Here is a 21,629-nt window from a genome sequence, read left to right as displayed (position 1 = left end):
TCATAACAGTAGGCTGAGGCCTGACATGGCATGACTTGTAGGTTATTTGCACATATGCCATTGGTTTTCCACTTCTTATCTGTTATCATTTTCTAAAGAATCTCATGGAAAGAAAATATGGTGATGAGACATCCATATTATAAGCTAGAATATCTTAATGGCTATATTTGTAGGAATATAATCTGACCCACAATGATTTTTCATAAAAATCTAAATAAATAACAAATTTATATAGCACCAGTATATTATGAGTCTTTTGTGTTCACATCACTAGAATAATATTGAAGAAAAGAAGAAAAACTTTAATTTTAGCCCTAGTAATTACATATGATTTTAATCTTTCTGCTTCATTTTTTCTTCCACATCTTTTGGGAATATAAAAATAACCTGGTGAAATATTCACAAATGTTTTAAAAGGAATTATCATATTTTAATGTTTAAAAAGAGGCAAAAATAATTATCAATATTATTAACTGTAGGAATTGTAGCACAGTGAATAGTTTTTCTAGTAGTAGACTGACTGTCAGAATTTGTTGTCATCTAAGACATTACTGTTAAATTGTTAAATATTGTGATACTTTATTTAGAATTGTTGTGGGGTTTACATGTGATAATGCATGTATTATAGAGTATTCAGTAACATGCCTGGAAAATAGAAACTTCTTAACAAACGGAAACTGCTGCTGCTATCTCTACGTGATGTTTGCTATTTATTAGAGATGGACTCTCTTGTGGCCATTCCACTAGTTTATTCTAAAATTTATCACAGTCAGATCAAGCATGAATTACTTACTAAGTTCCAAATAAAATGTCATAAAAACAAACATCTACATCTTTCAATCTTTGGAACAATTAAAAAAAAACATTTTTTTTGGTAGAAGCAGGGCCTCGCTATATAAACCACGGTGGTCTCAAACTCTGGCCTAAAGTTATCCTCCCACATCAGCTTCCCAAACTGCTGGAATACAGGTGTGAGCCACTGTGCCTGACCCCTTGGAATAATTTCTTCATGCTTTATATCCACGTGTTAAAAAAAACTGTTGGCAGCAGTTGGTGATGCAAGCAGAGATGAATAGCTGCTAATTAAGCACCGTTTGCTGTAAATTTTATACCAGAAGGAGGTCATGGAAAATGAGTACACACATTCTACAGGCTTAACTCTTTTGAGAACAGTGAATATCTTAGACTAGAGGTTATATATAATTTGAAAGTACCCATTCAGTCTAAAAGTAAAAACCTCATTTTTCACAAATGATAATATATAAAAATGCTGTAGTATATTCAAATTTTGTTGAAATTGAAGCCTAGAACAATACTAAACGTAAAGAGTGGTAGTGGGTATTGTTTAAAAAGCTCGTTTATTTCCCTTGATTTTTGTTAACATCTCAGTGCAGGACCTTTCTGAGTTTTTATCACCCTCCTGCCTTTTCTTTTGCTAAGAAAAGTTCATAAATAGCTGCTGTTCTCCTTGCTTTCTGCCACACTCTTTTGATCATGTTCCCTTAGAGATACCACAGGTTAAGAGAAAGCTGCTGTAATTATGAATGAAATTAAAATTCCTTCAGCTCACTTTACTGTGGATTGTCAACGTATTTGCCTCAATGTATTAAATGACAAATTCTCTTAGACCTTTATAAAATACGAAATTTTAGATTTTTGAATTCCAAATGCAAGGTTTGGAAATAATATGTTTAAGAGTTTTTTTGTTTGTTTGTTTAATAATATACCATTTTTTCCTCCTTCTCCTCCTCTTTTGTAAGTCTTGCAGTATTGAGCTCCTATGTCTGCTCCTGGCAGAAGGCAGGTCTAAGTAGATGAGAAGAGACTGTTGATACAGAAATTTCCCTCACAATCTAGACAACTTGTTAGTGGCCTCCATTGTTCTGGTGGAATTTAAATTGTGTTTAGCTCTTAAAGTCGTATCTAATGATTAGGACATATATTATGCTGAACTTGGCTTTTCAGAAAAGGTATACAGAAATTTCATTGTAACAAATTAGTATTCTACAAAGAAGAATTGCATATTAATACAAATAAGTTCAACTCAAAAGGCTTTAGGGTTACATTTATTAACCAGAAAGACTTCGCAGATTTTTTTCCGTGGGAGAAAAATGCTCTACTTTCCAAACCTTAGTCATATTCTTAATTCTGGGTGATTTTTCATTTATCTCTAGTAGTTTTATTTCTAAGTCATTTAACTGTATTCCTTGGCACTGCTGCCCTACAGCAATATCAGACATCTCTGTGGCTGATAAACACTTGAGAAGTTCACTGTTTTCCTTTTGCTGTAAGAAGACCTCCTACTACTTTTCCCCTCAAGCTTCATTGAGGTATAATTGACAAATTAAAATTGTATGTATTTAATAGTGTACAATGTGATGTTTTGATATATATATATACACTGTGAAATGATTACTACGATCAAGTTAATTATCATATCCATCACCTCACATAGTTACCATTTTTTTCCTTACATGTCATTATAACAGAATTTTATTAGTAATCATCAAACACACATTGTTCAAATTTCACTGATTGTGTCATAAAATCTTATACAATTGATTTGTCAAGGCCTATGTACTGTGATTGATTAAGGTGTCCCTTATGTCTACTTTAATCCTAGGTTTCTTCCTTTTTTTCCTTGCAATATATTTGTTAAAGAAGTCGGGTAGCTTCCTGCATTTTGAATTTTGCTGTTTGTGCCCCTGTTCCTTAACATGTTTATTTTTTCTGTGTTCTCTGTATTTCCTACAAATTAGTAATGAAGATTCTAAAGGCTCTTACCAGATTTTTTGGCAGAAGTATTTCACAGGTGGTGTGGTGTATGTCCATCAGGGGTCTTGTATGTTAGTTGTTTTGCTTCTTTTTGCGATATTAGCAGCCATCAGTGATCATTGCCTGGATTCTTTATTTCATCAGTGTTTGTAAAATAATAGTATTCTAATTGTGTCATTTTACTTTTCCTTTATGAGCTGGAATACTTCTCTAGAGTACAACTTCCCTTAGCAACTGTTAGATTACTCTGAGGTCCAGTTGTCTGAGTTGCCTTTTTTTTGTGTGTGTGGTGAGAATATTTAATATCTACTCTCAGCAAATTTCAAGTGTACAATGCAGTATTATGAACTATAGTTACCAAGCTGTACACTAGATCTCCTTTTAAGAAAGAGAGAGAGAAGAAAGAAAGAAAGAAAGAAAGAAAGAAAGAAAGAAAGAAAGAAAGAGAAAGAAAAGAAAGAAAAGAAAGGAAAGAAAGAAAAGAGAGCATTCATGGAGACAATGCCCCAAAGAAATCAGAAATTTTCAAATGGATAACTCCTTTTAAGAAGAAATGAGATTCCTGTAATGGCTGCTTCCTGGAAGGCAGTGTCATGTGGAACCCCTTAGCCTCAGCATCCAGAGCTCCAGGAAGGGAACATTTCCAGTCAGATAGAATTATATATATACTATTTCTTTGGAAACTTCAGCCATCAAGATTCAGCCATCAACATTCCACCATCATGACTTCTGTTTCAACACAATGGCTCTTAGTCCTCATTTTACTGCTTTTGTTGCTGCCTGTTGTTGAAGCAGTAGAAGCCAGAGATGCAATTGCTGTCTTGTTGGGTGTGGTTCTCAGCATTCCAGGCATTTGTGCTTGCTTGGGGGTATGTGCACAAAAGAGAAATGGACAGATATGACTTTGAAGGGCATCCCAAATCAAACTTTGCCCTGAAAAACCTTTGGACTAGTGAGGCTAAACTTGAGCTTTGGTGTTTGAAAATTTCCAAGAAACAGTAAATAGGGGAGTTCCACATTCTTAGTTGTTTTCCATAAAATGAGAGCAAATTGCTACGTATAAGAAAAAATGTTTTCTTTACAATAAATAATGCACTGAAAAATGAAGCCTATAATTTGTATTTGCTGCTTAGAAAGGGGGTTCAAGAAGTAAGATGGCTGACATTTACATAAGTAATATTTCATAGTTTTCTAATTATCTAAGCTGGGCATGATGGCATGCACCTGTAGTCCCAGCTACTTGAAAGGCTGAGGTGGGAGGATCACTTGAACCCAGGAGGTCGAGGCTGCAGTGAGTCATCATCACACCACTGCAGTACAGCCTTGGTGACAGAGTAAGATCCTGTCTCAAAAAAAAAAAAAAAAAAAAGGACATGAAATAGGAAGAAGGAAGTTCTTGCCCAGAATCCTAAGAAATCACCACTGTTCAGTTATAATCACTGCCTCCTGAATCATTGAGGAGTCTTTTCTCCATATTTTCATTAGACTTTTGTTATTGCCCAAGTTAATATTGTATTTAGATATCAAATAGCTAAACATAGATGCTTTTATCTCTGGAGAAAAAACGTTTAGAAAAATGCATTCAGTGTATCCAACATTGAAGTGGAGAAAAGAGTTAATGTAAAAAAATCCTTTATTTTTATATTTTTCGTTTTAAACTTTTATTTTAGGTTTCGGGTACATGCGAAGGTTTGTTACATAGGTAAACTCATGTCATGGGAGTTTGTTGTACAGATTATTTCATCACCCAGGTATTAAGCCCAGTACCCAATAGTTATATTTTTTACTCCTCTCCCTCCTCCCACCCTCCACCCTCAAGTAGACCTCAAGTATCTATTGTTCTCTTCTTTGTGTTCATGAGTTTGCATCATTTAGCTCCCACTTACAAGTGAGAACATGTGGTACTTGGTTTGCTTTAAAAAAGCATGTTATATTTACATTGAAATGGAGAAGATGTTTAATGTTAAAAAACTTTATATTAATTAATTGAGTAACATCCCCATGGTGAGAAGTATTATATTAAATATAAACTCATTATGTTGTTAAAAAAAAAAAGAAGAGACGAAATGATGTTGAAGATGAAACCTGCAGCAGCAGGCTGTACACAACAATTTGTGAGGGAAAAATTAATCGTTTGTGCCCTAATTGAAGAGGAGTGATGATTAATAGTACAAATAATAGCCAACACCATAGACATCTCAATTTGTTCTGCTTATACAAATCTGACTGAAAAAATTGAAATGGAGCAAACTCAATGGGTGCCAAAACCATTGTGCCCAGATCAGCGGCAGATAAGAGCAGAGCTTTCATTGGAAATTTTGAACAAGTGGGATCAAAATCCTGAAGCATTTCTTCAAAGAATTGTAACAAGAGATGCACATGGCTTTACCAGTATGATCCCAAAGAGAAATTACAATAAAAGCAATGGCTACCAAGAAGTGGAAGTGGTCTAGTCAAAGCAAAAGCAGCTCTGTCAAGAGTAAAGATCATAGCAACAGTTTTTTGGGATGCTCAAGGCATTTTGCTTGGTGATTTTTCTGGAGGGCCAAAGAATGATAATGTCTGCTTATTATGAGAGTGTTTTCAGAAAGCCAAAATTTTAGCAGGAAAACGCCTAAAAGGCTTCACCAGTGTCCTTCACCACAACAAATGTTCACAGGATATCTGTCCCTTTATTTGTGTTTTCTTCAATTTCTTTCTTCAGTGTTTTATAGTTTTCAGTGTACGAGTCTTTCACCTCCTTGGTTAAATTTACTCATAAGTATTTTATTTATTTTTTGACACTATTATAAATGGGATTGTTTTCTTAATTTTTGGGTATAGTTCATTGTTTGCATATAAAAACTACAGATTTTTATGTTGATTTTGTGATTTGAAACTTTATTGAATTTATTAGTTCTGACAGTTTTTTGGTAGCATTTTAAGGTTTTCTAATATAAGATTATGTCATCTGCAAACAATTTTACTTCTTCCTTTCAAATTTGAATGCCTTTCCCTGCCCCCCACCCCCCGCCCATCTTGCCTAATTGCTCTGGCTAAGACTTCTAGTACAATGTTGAATAGAAGTGGTGAGAGTGGGCATCTTTGCTTTGCTTTTTTCCTATGTTAGAGGAAATGTTTTAACCTTTTTACCATCTACTATGATGTTAGCTGTGGACTTGTTGCATGATTTTTATTATGTTGAGGTACATTCCTTCTATTCCTAATTTGTTGAAATTTTTACCTTGAAAGGATGAATTTTGTAAAAAAAATTTTTTCTGCATCTATCAAGATGACCATATGATTTTTATCCTTTATTCTGTTCAAATGGTGTATCACATGTATTGATTTTTATATGCTGAACCACCCCCACCCTCGTATCTCAGGAATAAATCCTAGTTGATCGTGGTGTATTTGGTTTGCTAGTATTTTGTTAAGGATTTTTTCATCTGTGTTCATCAGGGATAGTTTTTTTGTCGTGTCCTTGTCTGGCTTTGATATCAGGGTAATACTGGCTTCATAGAATGAGTGTGGATAGGTTCTTTCCTCTTCATTTTTAGGGAAGAGTTTGAGAAGGATTGGCATTAAGTTTTTCTTAAATATTTGGTAGAATTCACCAGTGAAGCCATTTGGCCCTGTGTTTTCCTTGGTTGTGAGATTTTTGATTACTGATTCAATCGCCTTATCATTATTTTATGTTTCTGTGTTTGTTAACTTAAGGCCTCCAGCTGCATCCATGTTGCTGCATAGGACATGATTTCATTCTTTTTTAATGGCTTCATAGTATTTCATGGTGTATATGTACCACATTTTCTTTATGTATTCTGCCATTGATGGGCACCAAGGTTGGTTCCATGTCTTTACTATTGTGAATAGTGCTGCAATGAACATACAGGTGCATGTGTCTTGTCTTTTTGGTACAACAATTTGTTTTCTTTTGGCTGTATCCCAAGTAATGAAATTGTGGGATCAAATAGTAGTTCTGTTTTAAGTTCTTTGAGAAATCTCCAAACTGCTTTCCACAGTGGCTGAACTAATTTACATCCCCACCAACAGTGTAAAAGAATTCCCTTTTCTCCGCAGCCCCGCCAACACCTGTTATTCTTTGACTTTTTAATAAAAGCCACTTCGACTGGTGTGAGATGGTATCTCATTGTGGTTTTGATTTGCATTTCTCTGATGATTAGTGATGCTGAGCATTTTTTCATATGTTTGTTGACCACTTGTATATCTTCTTTTGAGAATTGTCTGTTCATGTCTTTTTAACCCCCACTTTTTAATGGGGTTATATTTTGCTTGTTGAGTTATTTAAATTCCTTAAAGATTCTGGATATTAGACCTTTGTTGGATGCATAGCTTGCAAGTATTTACTCCCATTCTGTAGGTTGTCTGTTTATTCTGTTGATAGTTTCTTTTGCTGTGCAGCAGTTCTTTGTTTAATTAGCTCCCACTTGTCAAGTTTTGGTTTTGTTGCAATTGCTTTTGGTGAGGACTTAGTCATAAATTATTTTCCAAGACTGATGCCATGAGGTAGTCTTCTTTGGCTTAAATCTGCCTGGTGTTCTATATCTGTTACTTGAATATTGATATCTCTCTAGGTTTGGGAAGTTCTCTGTTATTATCCCTTTGAATAAAATATCTACCACTATTTCTCTACCTCCTCTTTAAGGTCAGTGATTCTTATATTTGCCCTTTATGAGGCTATATTCTAGATCTTGTAGGAGTACTTCATTCTTTTTTCTTTTGTCTCCCCTGACTTGTATTTTCAATAGCCTGTCTTCAAGGTCACTACTTATTTCATCTACTTGTTCAGTTGCGCTATTAAGATACTCTGATATCAGTATATCAGTTGCATTTTTCTATTCCATAATTTCTGCTTGATTCTTTGTAGTTATTTCAATCACTTTGTTAGATATATCTGATAGGATTCTGAATTCCTTCTCTGTGTTATCCTGAATTTTTTTGAGTTTCCTCAAAACGGCTAATTTGAATTCTCTGCCTGAAAGGTCACATATCTCTGTCACTCTGGGATTGGTCCCTGGTGCCTTATTTAGTTCATTTGGTAAGGGCATGTTTTCCTGGATGGTCTTGAGGCTTGTGGATGTTTGTTGGTGTCTGGGCAGTGAAGAGTTAGGTATTTACTGCAGTCTTTGCAGTCTGGGCTTATTTGTACCCATCATTTTTGGGAAGGCTTTCTAATATTTGAAGGGATTTGCATGTTGTGTGCTATGTTTTTGGTCACAGCAGCCGTATCTGCCTTAGGAGGCACCCCAAGCCCAGTAACACTGTGACTCTTGCAGACTTTTAGAGGTCTCACCTTGGTGGTGTTGGATGGGGTCCAGAAAAATTCTCTGGATTACCAAGCAGAGACTCTGTTCTCTTCCCTTGCTTTCTCTCTAACAAATGGAGTCTGTCTTTCTGTATTGAACTGTCTGGGGCTAAGGGAGGAGTGATACAAGCACCCCTGTGGCCACTACCCCTGGGACTGTGCTGTGTCTGACCTGAAGCCAGCGTAGCACTGGGTCTCACCCAAGGCCTGCTGTAATCTGCTACCTGGCTACTACCTATGTTTGCTTAATGAACGAGGGCTCTACAATAGCAGGTGAGGTGATGAAGCTTGCCAGGCTTGTGTCCTTCAATTCAGGGCAGCAAGTTCCCCCTGGCTCCTGGTGGGTGCGGAGATGCTGGCCAGGAACAAGGGCCTGGAGTCAGAATCCTTAGGGAGCTACCTGGTGCTCCTTTTTACTGTGGCTGAGCTGGCACCCAAGCCACAAGAAAAAGTTTTTTTCTACTCTTCCCTCCTCTTTCCACAAGCAGAGGAGTATCTTCCTATGGCCACCACTGTCACAGGCCCGTGGGGAGTACTGCCAGGCTCCACTGATGTTCACTGAAGGCCCAAGGGCTCTTCAGTCAGCTTGTGGCGAATGGTGCCGGGTCTGGGACTCATCTTGCAAGGCAGTGCACTTCTCTCTGGCCCAGAGTAGGTCCAGAAATGCCATCCAAGAGTCAAGGTCTGGAATTGGGGACCCAAGAGACTGCTTGGTGCTCTACCCTACTGTGGCTGACCTGGTACCTAAACTGCAAGATAAAGTCCCCTTTTATCTTCCCTTTTCTTTTGTCAAGCAGAAGGAGACTCTCCCCATAGCCACCATAGCTGGGAATGTGTTGGCTCACACCTGAAGCCAGCATATCTCAGATTCTCACCCAAGGCCCACCAATGGTATGCACTACTTGGCTATGACTGCTGATTGTTCAAAATCTGTTGGCTTTCTAGCCAGTGGGTGATGAATCCTTTCAGGACCTGGTCTTTCCTTTCAAGGCAGCAGATTCCCTTCTGGCCCTGGGTGTGTCTAGAAATGTCATCCAGTAGCTAGGGCCTGGAATGGGTGTCTCCTGACTCTTCTTGGTGTCCTGTCCTACCATGGCAGAGCTGTTATCCAAATTGCAAGACCAAGCCCTGTTTACTCTTCCCTTTCCTCTCCTCCAGCAGAAGGAAGGGAGTCTCTTGGAGCTGCAAGCTGTGCTGCCTGGGCTTGGGGGAGGGGCAGGGTAGGCACTCCCTTGGCCACCCAGGCTGGTGTCTCACATGCCCCCTAAGTTTACTGACTCCATACCCACAAGGACTTGCCTTGTGGCCTAGACTGCCTTTCAGGTTTATTTAGGACCCCAATGCACTTTAGCCCACAGCAATGAGGCTTGCTACAACTCAAGTTCCAATTACTGGAATGGATGATTGCCCTCTGACTAGGGCTGGTTTAAATGTGCTCTCCATTGACATCAACTGATTTGTGCCTAGTGTTTTCTGCTGTGAAAGGGCAGCACTGAGTTGCAATGCAGAGTCTCACAATCATTGCACTCTCTATCCCCCAAACGCACAGATTCTTCCCATTTTGTGGCTGTGAATGGGGAAGGGGTGGTGTGGGCAATTCAAGACTGTCTTTTCTACCCTCTTCAGTGCCTCTTTCAGTTATATGAAGTTAAGACCAGGCACTGTGACCACTCACCTGATTTTTGGTTCCTACAAAATTGCTTTTTTTGTGTAGATAGTTGTCAAGTTTGGTGCTCCTGCAGGGAGAATGATCAGTGGAGACTTCCATTTGGCCATCTTGCTCTGTCTCCCTCTACATTTATTTTGTATCCTGAAATTTTACTGAAGTCATTTATTAGTTCTAAGAGCGTTTTTTTTTTTTTTTTCTTTTTGGAGTCTTTAGTGCTTTCTAGTTATAGAATCGTAATGTCAGCAAAGGGAGATAGTTTGACGTCTTTTCCTATTTGGATGCTTTTAATTTCTTTCTCTTGCCTGATCGGTCTGGCTAGGATATATAGTACGTATTAGGCCATTCTTGTTTGCTATAAATGCTTGAGACTGTTTTAATTTATAAGAAAAAAGGTTTAATTGGTTCATGGTTCTGTAGGCTGTACAGGAAACATAGTGCTGTCATCTGCTTCTGGTAAGGCCTCAGAAAGCTTTTTCTCATGGCAGAAGGTGAAGCGGGAGCAGACATTTCACCTGGCAAAAGCAGAAGAAAGAGAGCGAGGGCAGGAGGGAAGGTGCCACCCACTTCAACAAAACCAGATCTCATGAGAACTCATTCACTCATCACCAAGGGGATGGGCTAAGCCATTCATGAGAGATATGCCCCCATGATCCAAACATCTTCCAGCAGGCCCTATCTCCAACACTGGAGATTACAAGTCAACATGAGATTTGGGCAGGGACATTCAAACTACACCACAGTACTATGTTGAATAGAAGTGGTGAGTGTGGGCATCCTCGTTTGTTCCAGTTCTCAAGGGAAATGCTCCTAGTTTTGGCCTGTTCATTATGATGTTGGCTGTGGGTTTGTCATAGATGGCTTTTATTATTTTGAGATATGTTCCTTTAATGCCTAGTGTATTGGGGGTTTTTATCATGAATGGGTGTTGGATTTTATTGAATGCATTTTCTGTGACTATTAGAGATGATCATGTGGTTTTTGTTTTTAATTCTATGTGGTCAGTCACATTCATTGATTTGAATATATTGAACCAACCTTGTATCCCAGGAATAAAGCCTACTTGATCGTGGTGAATTAACTTTTTAATGTGCTGCTGGATTCAGTTTGCTAGTATTTTGTTGAGGATTTTTGCATCGATGTTCATCAGTGATATTGGTCGGAAGTTTTGTTTTTTGTTGTTTCTGCCACATTTAGGTATCAGGATGATGCCACCATCAGGATGATGCATCATAGAATGAATTACGGAGGAGTCTCTCCTCCTTGATATTTTGGAATATTTTCAGTAGGATTGGTACCAGCTGTTCTTTGCATGCCTGGTAGAATTTGGATGTAAATTCTAGGTCCAGGGCTTTGTTGTCGTTGTTGTCGTTGTTGATCTTCTTTCTCTTTTTTCTTTGTTAATTTAGCTACCAGTCTGTGAATCTCGTTTATTCTTTCAAATAAAACCAAATTTTGGTTTCGTTGATCTTTTGTATACAGTTTTATATCTCAATTTTATTCAGTTCTGCTACGGTTTTAGTCATTTTTTTTTCTTTTGTTAGCTTTGAGGTTAGTTTGTTTTTGTTTTTCTAATTCCTCTAGTTGTGATGTTACACTGTTAATTTTAGATCTTTCTAACTTCTTGATACAGGCATTTCATGCTATAAACTTTCCTGTTAACACTGCTTTTGCTGCATCCCAGATATATATATATATATATATATATATATATATATATATATTTTTTTTTTTTTTTTTTTTGAGACGGAGTTTTGCTCTTGTTGCCCATGCTGGAGTGCGATGGCGCAATCTCGGCTCACCACAACCTCTGCCTCCTGGGTTCAAGTGATTCTCCTGCCTCAGCTTCTCGAGTGGCTGGAATTACAGGCATGTGCCACCACGCCTGGCTAATTTTGCATTTTTGGTAGAGACAGAGTTTCTTCATGTTGGTCAGGCTGGTCTTGAACTCCTGACCTCAAGTGATCCACCCGCCTCGGCCTCCCAAAGTGCTGGGATTACAGGCGTGAGCCACTGCACGGCCCATCCCAGAGATTTTGGCATGTCGTGTCTCTTAATCAATTTCAAAGTATTTTTTATTTCTGCCTTAATTTTATTGTTTACCCGAAATCACTCAGTAACAAGTTGTGCTTAATTTCCAGGTAATTGTGTGGCTTTAAGGGTTCTTCTTTGGTATTCATTTCTATTTTTATTGCACTGTGGTCTGAGTGTATGCTTGGTATGATTTCAGTTTGTTTGAATTCATCGAGATATGCTTTATGCCCGAGCATGTGGTCAATCTTAGAGTATGTTCTGCATGCAGATGAGAAGAATGTATGTTCAGTGGTTGCTGAGTGACATATTTTGTAGAAATCTATTAGGTCCAATTGTTAAGTGTTGAATTTAAGTGCAGAATTTCCTCATAAGTTTTCTGCCTTGATGATCTGTCTAACACTGTCAGTGGGTTCTTGAAGTTCCCCTTATTATTGTGTGACTGAGGCTATTCATAGGTCTAGAAGTACTTGTTTTATGAATCAGCGTTCTCTAATGTTGGGTGTCTATATATTTAGGATAATTAAGTCTTCTTGTTGAATTGAATCCTTTATTGTTATGTAATGTCCTTTGTCCTTTTTGACTGTTGTTGGTTTAAAGTCTGTTTTATCTGATATAAGAATAGTGACCCCCTGCTTTTTAAAAATTTTCTGTTTTTATGATAGATCTTTCTCCATCACTTTACTTTGAGCCTGTAGGTGTCATTACATGTGAGATGCATCTCTTAAAGATAGCAGATGATGGTTTCCAGCTTCATCCATGTCCCTACAAAGGACATGAACTCATCATTTTTTATGGCTGCATAGTATTCCGTGGTGTATATGTGCCACAGTATACATATGTAACAAACCTGCATGTTGTGCACATGTACCCTAAAACTTAAAGTATAATAATAAAAAAAAAGATAGCAAATGATTGGGTCTTGTTTTTTTATCCAACTTGCCATTCTTGAAACTTCTGACCTGTGTGCTCAAACGATGCAGGATTGGGACTGGGCCTGCAGCTTTGTACTCTGGCCCCTCGTAGTTGAACACTAGCTGTCCTAGCAGGGCTGAAGTGCACCCAAGCCACCGGCAAAGCACTCAGGCAGGGCAGTGGAGGCTGTGCTGTGTGCTTGCTCTTGTAGGAGAATCCAGGCAGGAGCCTTGGGAGGTGTTGGCAGACAGAGGGGCATGCAGATCAGATGCACTCCAGTACTGCAGGAAAGCCATCTCTGCTCTGTCCTCTCTCTTGGCCCGGCAGTCATCAGGGTCGTGTTTTACTGCAGCTGCCTTGCATGCAGAACCTTCTGGGCTCTGCGCAGGCTTGAGCTCTGCCTCTGTCTACTCTCCTGGCATTTTACCCTGCCAATTTAAATGTCTGTGGGGTTTGTAGAATCTCTTGTAGCTAGGATCCCAGAGGTCCGTGGTGGGAGTGTGTTGACTCATAATTCCTTCATTTACCCCTTCCTTAGGATCTGTTGAAGGCTGAGAGCTGGTCCTGGTGCTTGGTGACTCCATGTGGAGTTCCTAGTTTCCTGTGCCTCTTCCAAGTCAGTGTCTGTGTTGCCTCTCTGTTGACTTTCAGTGTTTTCTCTCAAAAGATCTGTTTGAAGTGTGATGGTTTACTTGATATTTGGTTTCTCTTGGTGAGAGAGGTGCTTCCCAGCTGTGTCTTGAACCATCTTGTTCCTTATCCAAGTTTGTACTTTTTAATCATCATCTCTACATTCTCTCCACAGCTCTGTCTCTGTAACCATCATTCTACTCTGTGCTTGTATGAGTTCAGTTGTTTTAGATTCCAGGTACGATTTAAAACATGTGGTATTTGACTCTCCGTGCTGGACTTATTTCACTTAGCATAATGTCTTCCTGGTTCATCCATGTTGTCACAAATAACAGTTTTTCCATTCTTTTAAAGGCTGAATAGTATTCCATTGTGTATATAATGCTACCTTTTTTAATCCATTTATTTGTTGAGGGACACTTAGGTGGATTCTGTAACTTGGCTATTGTGAATAGTGTTGCAGTGAACCCAGAAGTGTAGACGTCTCTTTGACAAAATGACTTCAAATATTTGGGGTAAATACCCAAAAGCTGCATCATATAGTAATTTTATTTTTAGTTTGTTGAGGAACTTCTATACAGTTTTCCATAACGTTTGTACTAATTTACATTCTCATTGACAGTGTACAAGGGTTCCCTTTTTTCACATCCTTGCCAACTCTTGTTATCTTTCGCTCCCCATAATCATTCTGACAGGTATGAGGTGATATCTCATTGTGGGTTTTTTGTTTGTTTGTTTGTTTGAGACAGTCTTGTTCTGGAGTGCAGTGGTGCGATCTCGGCTCACTTCAGCCTCTGCCTCCAGGGTTCAAGTGATTATCGTGCCTCAGCTTCCTGAGTAGCTGGGATCACAGGCGCCTGCCACCATGCCCAGCTAATTTTTGTATTTTTAGTAGAGACAGGGTTTTGCCATGTTGGCCAGGCTGGTCTCAAACTCCTAAGCTCAAGTGATTTGCTTGCCTTGGCCTCCCAAAGTTTGGGATTACAGGCGTAAGCCACCACACCTGCCCTCACTGTGGTTTTAATTTGCGCTTCCCTAATGTGTAGCGATGTTGAGCATTTTTTCATATATCTGTTGGCCATTTGTATGTGTTCTTTTGAGAAATGTGTATTCACTTTTCTTGCCCACTTTTTTTTTTTTTTTTTGAGACAGGGTCGTGTTATATTACCCAAAGTGGTCTTGAGCTGGTCTCATACTCCTGTGCTCAAGCAATCCTCCTGCATCAGCCTCTGGAGTAGCTAGGATTATAGATATGTGCCACCATGCTTGGCTTTTTGCCCATTATTTATTTGGATTATTTGTTTTCTTGCTCTCTCTCTCTCTCTCTCTCTCTCTCTCTCTCTCTCTCTCTCTATATATATATATATATATATATATAGTCAAAACCCTTACTAGATATATGGGTTAGAATTACTTTCTCCCAATCTGTAGGTTGACTCTTTGCACTGTTAATTGCTTTCATTGCTGTGCAAAAGCTTTTTAGCTTGATATAACCCCACTTGTCTCTTTTTGCCTTTGTTTCCTGTGCTTTTGTGGTCAAATCCAAGAAACCATTGCCCAGACCAGGCCATGTAGTTTTTCCCCTTATGTGTGTGTGTTTTTTTTTCCCAAGAGATTTACATTTTCTGATCATCAGGGTTATCGTAGTTTTCTTTTCTTGGAATGTCTTTGTCTGGCTTTAGTATCAGGGTAATGCTGACCCTGTTAAAAGAGTTTGGAAGTATTGTTTTTTTTGTATTTTGGAAGAATTACATTTAGGTCTTTGATCCATTTTAAGTTGATTTTTGTACATGGTGGGAGAGAAGGTTTAAATTTCATTCTTCTGTATGTGGATATCCAGCTTTCCCAACATCATTTGTTGAAGAGACTATCCTTTTTTCATTGCATATTCTTGGCACCTTTGTTGAAAACCAATTGACCACACATGTGTGGGTTCATTTCTGGGCTCTCTATTCTGTTCCATTGGTTGACATGTCTATTTTTATGCCACTACCATGTTGTTTTAATTACTATAGCTTTGTAATATAGTTTGAAATTAGGTTGTGTGAACCGTCCAGCTGTATTCTTTCTGCTCATTGTAGCATTTGCTAATTGGTGTTTTTTGTGGATCCATACACATTTTAGGGTTGTTTTCCCATTTCTATGAAAATTGATATTGGAATTTTTATAGGGATTGCATTGAATCTGCATATCACTTTGGGTAGTATGGATATTGTAACAATATTAATTCTTTCAATCCATGAACATGGGGTATCTTTCCATTTGTGTTTTCAATTTTTTTTTTTTCAGTTTATAGTTTTCAGTATACATGCCTTTCACTTCCTTGGTTAAATTTATTTATTTCTAGGTATTGGATTTTTTTGTAGCTATTATAAAGTAGATTGTTCTCTTTATTTCATTTTTGGATAGTTCATTGATCATGCCTAGAAACACTATTGATTTTTGCATGTACAATTTGCATTTTGCAACTTTACTGTATTTTTTATTCATTCTTAACAGATTTTGGTGGAGTATTCAGGATTTTCTATATATAAAATCATGTTGTCAGCATCTGACACAATTTCACTTCTTCCTTTCTTGTTTGGATGCCTTTTACTTTCTTTCTTTTGCTTAATTGCTCTGGTGAGGACTTCCAATATTATGTTGGATCGAAATGGCAAGAGGGGGCTGGGTGCAGTGGCTCATGTCTGTAATCCCAGCACTTTGGGAGGCCGAGGTGGGCGGATCACGAGGTCAGGAGATTGAGACTATCCTGGCCAACATGATGAAACCCCATCTCTAGTAAAAGTACAAAAATTAGCTGGGCGTGGCAGCACGTGCCTATAATCCCAGATACTTGGGAGGCTGAGGCAGGAGAATCGTTTGAACCTGGGAAGTGGAGGTTGCAATGAGTTGAGATTGCGCCACTGCACTCCAACCTGGTGACAAAGCTAGACTTCGTCTGAAAAAAAAGAAAAAAAAATGGCAAGAAGGGGATTCCTTGTCTTGTTCTAGATCTTAGAGTAAAGGTTTCAATTTTTTACTGTTGAGTATAATGTTAGCTGTGGGTTTCTTACATATGGACTTTATTGTGTTAAGGTACGTTCCTTTTATATCTAATTTGGTGAGAGTTTTATAATGAAAAGATATTGAATTTTGTCAGATGCTTTATTTATTTATTTGAGATGGAGTTTCGCTTTTGTTGCCCAGGCTGGAGTGCAATGGCACAATCTTGGCTCACTGCAACCTCCTTCTCCCAGGTTCAAGTGATTCTCCTGCCTCAGCCTCCCGAGTGGCTGGAATTACAGGCATGAACCACCATGCCTGGCTAATTTTGTATTTTTAGTAGAGATGGGGTTTCTCCATGTTGGTCAGGCTGGTTTCGAACTCCTGACCTCAGGTGATCCACCCGCTTCGGCCTCCCACGGTGCTGGGATTATAGGTGTGAGACACCACACCAGGCCAGTCAGATGCTTTTTCCACATCAAATCAGAGGATCATATGTTTTTTGTCCTTTACTCTGTTAATGTCACATACCACATTTACGTTTTGCATATTTTGAGCTATTCCATCTTAGGAATAAATCCCACCTGATCGTAGTGAATGATCCTTTTAATGTGTTGTTGAATTCAGTTGCTAGTATTTTGTTGAGGATATTTGCATCTATGTTCATCAAGATTACTGGTCTGTAATTTTCTTTTCTTGGAATGTCCTTGTCTGGATTTGGTATCAGGGTAACGCTAATATTGTTAATAAAGTTTGGAAGTATTCCCTCTTCTGATTTTTTGGAAAAGTTTGGGAAGGATTGCCATTCATTGTTTTTATTTATTTATTTATTTATTTATTTTATTATACTTTAAGTTCTAGGGTACATGTGCACAACGTGCAAGTTTGCTACATAGGTATACATGTGCCATGTTGGTTTGCTCCACCCATCAACTCATCATTTACATTAGGTATTTCTCCTAATGCTATCCCTCCCCCAGCCCTCCACCTCCTGACAGGCCCTGGTGTGTGATGTTCCCTGCCCTGTGTCCAAGTGTTCTCATGGTTCAATTCCCACCTATGAGTGAGAACATGTTTGGTTTTCTGTCCTTGTGATAGTTTGCTCAGAATGATTGTTTCCAGCTTCATCCATGTCCCTACAAAGGACATGAACTCATCCTTTTTATGGCTGCATAGTATTCCATGCTGTATATTTGCCATATTTTCTTAATCCACTCTATCATTGATGGACATTTGGGTTGGTTCCAACTCTTTACTATTGTGAATAGTGCCACAATAAACATACGTGTGCATGTATCTTTATAGTAGCATGATTTATAATCCTTTGGGTATATACCCAGTAATGGGATTGCTGGGTCAAATGGTATTTCTAGTTCTAGATCCTTGAGGAATCGCCACACTGTCTTCCACAATGGTTGAAGTAATTTACACTCCCACCAACAGTGTAAAAGCATTCCTATTTCTCCACAACCTTACCAGCACCTGTTGTTTCCTGACTTTTTAATGGTCGCTATTCTAACTGGTGTGAGATGGTATCTCATTGTGGTTTTGATTTGCATTTCTCTGATGGCCAGTGATGATGAGCATTTTTTCATGTGTCTGTTGGCTGCATAAATGTCTTCTTTTGAGAAGTGTCTGTTCATGTCCTTCGCCCACTTTTTGATGGGGTTGTTGTTTTTTTTTCTTGTAAATTTGTTTAAGTTCTTTGTAGATTCTGGATATTAGCCTTTTGTCAGATGGGTAGACTGCAAAAATGTTCTCCCATTCTATGGGTTGCCTGTCCACTCTGATGATAGTTTCTTTTGCTGTGCAGAAGCTCTTGAGTTTAATTAGATCCCATTTGTCAATTTTGGCTTTTGTTGCCATTGCTTTTGGTGTTTTAGTCATGAAATCTTTGCCCGTGCCTATGTCCAGAATGGTATTGCCTAGGTTTTCTTCTAGGTTTTTTATGGTTTCAGGTCTAACATTTAATCCATCTTGAATTAATTTTTGTATAAGCTGTATGGAATGGATCCAGTTTCAGCTTTCCACATATGGCTAGCCAGTTTTCCCAGCACCATTTATTAAATAGGGAATCCTTTCCCCATTTCTTGTTTTTGTCAGGTTTGTCAAAGATCAGATGGTTGTAGATGTGTGGTATTATTTCTGAGGCCTCTGTTCCATTCCATTGGTCTGTATATCTGCTTTGGTACCAGTGTCATGCTGTTTTGGTTACTGTAGACTTGTAGTATAGTTTGAAGTCAGGTAGTGTGATGCCTCCAGCTTCGTTCTTTTTGCTTAGGATTGTCTTGGCAATGTGGGCTCTTTTCTGTTTCCATATGAACTTTAAAGTAGTTTTTTCCAATTCTGTGAAGAAAGTCATTGGTAGCTTAATGGGGATGTCATTGAATCTATAAATTACCTTGGGCAGTATGGCCATTTTCATGATATTGATTCTTCCTACCCATGAGCATGGAATGTTCTTCTGTTTGTTTGTGTCCTCTTTTATTTCATTGAGCAGTGGTTTGTAGTTCCCCTTGAAGAGGTCATTCACATCCCTTGTAAGTTGGATTCCTAGGTATTTTATTCTCTTTGTAGTAATTGTGAATGGGAGTTCACTCATGATTTGGCTCTCTGTTTGTCTGTACTTGGTGTAGAAGAATGCTTGTGATTTTTGCACATTGATTTTGTATCCTGAGACTGCTGAAGTTGCTTCTCAGCTTAAGGAGATTTTGGGCTGAGATGATGGGGTTTTCTAAATATACAATCATGTCACCTGCAAACAGGGACAATTTGACTTCCTCTTTTCCTAGTTGAATACCCTTTATTTCCTTTTCCTGCCTGATTGCCCTGGCCAGAACTTCCAACATTATGTTGAATAGGAGTGGTGAGAGAGGGCATCTTTGTCTTGTGCTGGTTTTCAAAGGAAATGCTTCCAGTTTTTGCCCATTCAGTATGATATTGGCTGTGGGTTTGTCATAAATAGCTCTTATTATTTTGAGGTACGTTCCATCAATACCTAGTTTATTGAGAGTTTTTAGCATGAAGGGCTGTTGAATTTTGTTGAAGGCCTTTTCTGCATCTATTGCGATAATCATGTGGTTCTTGTCGTTGGTTCTGTTTATGTGATGGGTTACATATATTGATTTGTGTATGTTCAACCAGCCTTGCATCCCAGCGATGAAGCTGACTTGATCGTAGTGGATAAGCTTTTTGATGTGCTGCTGTATTCGGTTTGCCAATATTTTATTGAGGATTTTTGCATTGATGTTCATCAGGGATATTGGTCTAAAATTCTCTTTTTTTTGTTGTGTCTCTGCCAGGCTTTGGGATCAGGATGATCCTGACCTCATAAAATGAGATAGGGAGGATTCCCTCTTTTTCTGTTGATTGGAATAGTTTCAGAAGGAATGGTACCAGCTCCTCTTTGTACCTCTGGTAGAATTCAGCTGTGAGTCCATCTGGTCCTGGACTTTATTTTATTGGTAGGCTATCAATTATTGCCTCAATTTCAGAACCTGTTATTCATCTATTCAGAGATTCAACTTCTTCCTGGTTTAGTCTTGGGAGGGTGTATGTGTCCTGGAATTTATCCATTCCCTCTAGATTTTCTAGTTTATTTGCATAGAGGTGTTTATAGTATTCTCTGATGGTAGTTTGTATTTCTGTGGGATCAGTGGTGATATCCCCTTTATCATTTTTTATTGCATCTATTTGATTCTTCTTTCTTTTCTTCTTTGTTAGTCTTGCTAGCAGTCTATCAATTTTGTTGATCTTTTCAAAAAACCAGCTCTTGGATTCATTGATGTTTTGAAGGGATTTTTGTGTCTCTGTCTCCTTCAGTTCTGCTCTGATCTTAGTTATTTCTTGCCTTCTGCTAACCTTGAATTTGTTTGCTCTTGCTTCTCTAGTTCTTTTAATTGTGATGTTAGGATGTTGATTTTAGATCTTTCCTGCTTTCTCTTGTGGGCATTTAGTGCTATAAATTTCCCTCTAAAGCACACTGCTTTAAATGTGCCCCAGAGATTCTGGTATGTTGTGTCTTTGTTCTCACTGGTTTCAAAGAACATCTTTATTTCTGCCTTCATTTCATTATTTACCCAGTAGTCACTCAGGAGCAAGTTGTTCAGTTTCCATGTAGTTGTGTCTTTTGAGTGAATTTCTTAATCCTGAGTTCTAATTTGATTGTACTATGGTCTAAGAGACAGTTTCTTGTGATTTCTGTTCTTTTACGTTTGCTGAGGTGTGCTTTACTTCCAATTATGTGGTCAATTTTAGAATAAGTGTGATGTCGTGCTGAGAAGAATGTATATTCTGTCGATTTGGGGTGGAGAGTTCTGTAGGTGTCTATCAGGTCCAGTTGGTCCAGAGATGAGTTCAAAGTCCTGGATATCCTTGTTAACCTTCTGTCTTGTTGATCTGTCTAATATTGACAGTGGGGTGTTAAAGTCTCCCATTATTATTGTGTGGGAGTCTAAATCTCTTTGTAGGTCTCTAAGGATTGTTTTGTGAATATGGATGCTCCTGTATTGGATGCATATATATTTAGGATAGTTAGCTCTTCTTGTTTTATCGATCCCTTTACCATTATGTAATGGCCTTGTTTGTCTCTTTTGATCTTTATTGGTTTAAAGTTTGTTTTATCAGAGACTAGGATTGCAATCCCTGCTTTTTTTTGCTTTCCATTTGCTTGGTAGATCTTCCTCTATTTTTAAATTTTGAGCTTATGTGTGTCTCTACACGTAAGATGGGTCTCCTGAATACAGCACACTGATGGGTCTTGACTCTTTATCCAATTTGCCAGCCTGTGTCTTTTAATTGGAGCATTTAGTCCATTTACATTTAAGGTTAATATTGTTATGTGTGAATTTAATCCCGTCATTATGATGTTAGCTGGTTATTTTGCCCATTAATTGATGCAGTTTCTTCCTAGCATCGATGGTCTTTACAATTTGGCATGTTTTTGCAGTGGCTGGTACCAGTTGTTCCTTTCCATATTTAGTGCTTCCTTCAGGAGCTCTTGTAAGGCAGGCCTGGTGGTGAAAAAATGTCTTAGCATTTGCTTGTCTGTAAAGGATTTTATTTCTCCTTCACTTATGAAGCTTAGTTTGGCTGGATATGAAATTCTGGGTTGAAAATTCTTTTCTTTAAGAATGTTGAATATTGGCCGTCACTGTCTTCTGGCTTGTAGGGTTTGTGCCAAGAGATCCGCTGTTAGTCTGATGGGCTTCCCTTTGTGGGTAACCCAACCTTTCTTTCAGGCTACCCTTAACATTTTTTCCTTCATTTCAACCTTGGTGAATCTGACAATTATGTGTCTTGGGGTTGCTCTTCTTGAGG

The 21,629-nt window shown here is 38.4% G+C and overlaps 2 protein-coding genes across 2 annotated transcripts in view; both read left to right on the top strand.

Annotated features, from left to right (window-relative positions):
- TEX11 (testis expressed 11) overlaps positions 1–21,629 on the top strand; it is a 377,626-nt gene that overhangs the window by 110,232 nt on the left and 245,765 nt on the right. The gene's annotated exons all lie outside the window — the stretch shown is intronic.
- Positions 3,498–3,769, top strand: LOC112130800 (small integral membrane protein 30-like). Its single transcript, XM_024240694.2, has one exon. The coding sequence runs from the start codon at positions 3,498–3,500 to the stop codon at positions 3,675–3,677; it is 180 nt and encodes a 59-aa protein (XP_024096462.1). The 3' UTR covers positions 3,678–3,769.

The sequence above is a fragment of the Pongo abelii genome, chromosome X (assembly GCF_028885655.2).
Source record: "Pongo abelii isolate AG06213 chromosome X, NHGRI_mPonAbe1-v2.0_pri, whole genome shotgun sequence".
Lineage (NCBI taxonomy): Eukaryota > Metazoa > Chordata > Mammalia > Primates > Hominidae > Pongo > Pongo abelii.
Note: the sequence above shows the minus strand (reverse complement) of the source record. Positions and strands in the feature narration are given on the sequence as shown.

Excerpts from the sequence above, each read along its gene's own strand:
- LOC112130800 (XM_024240694.2), top strand. The coding sequence starts at position 3,498 with ATGACTTCTGTTTCAACACAATGGCTCTTAGTCCTCATTTTACTGCTT.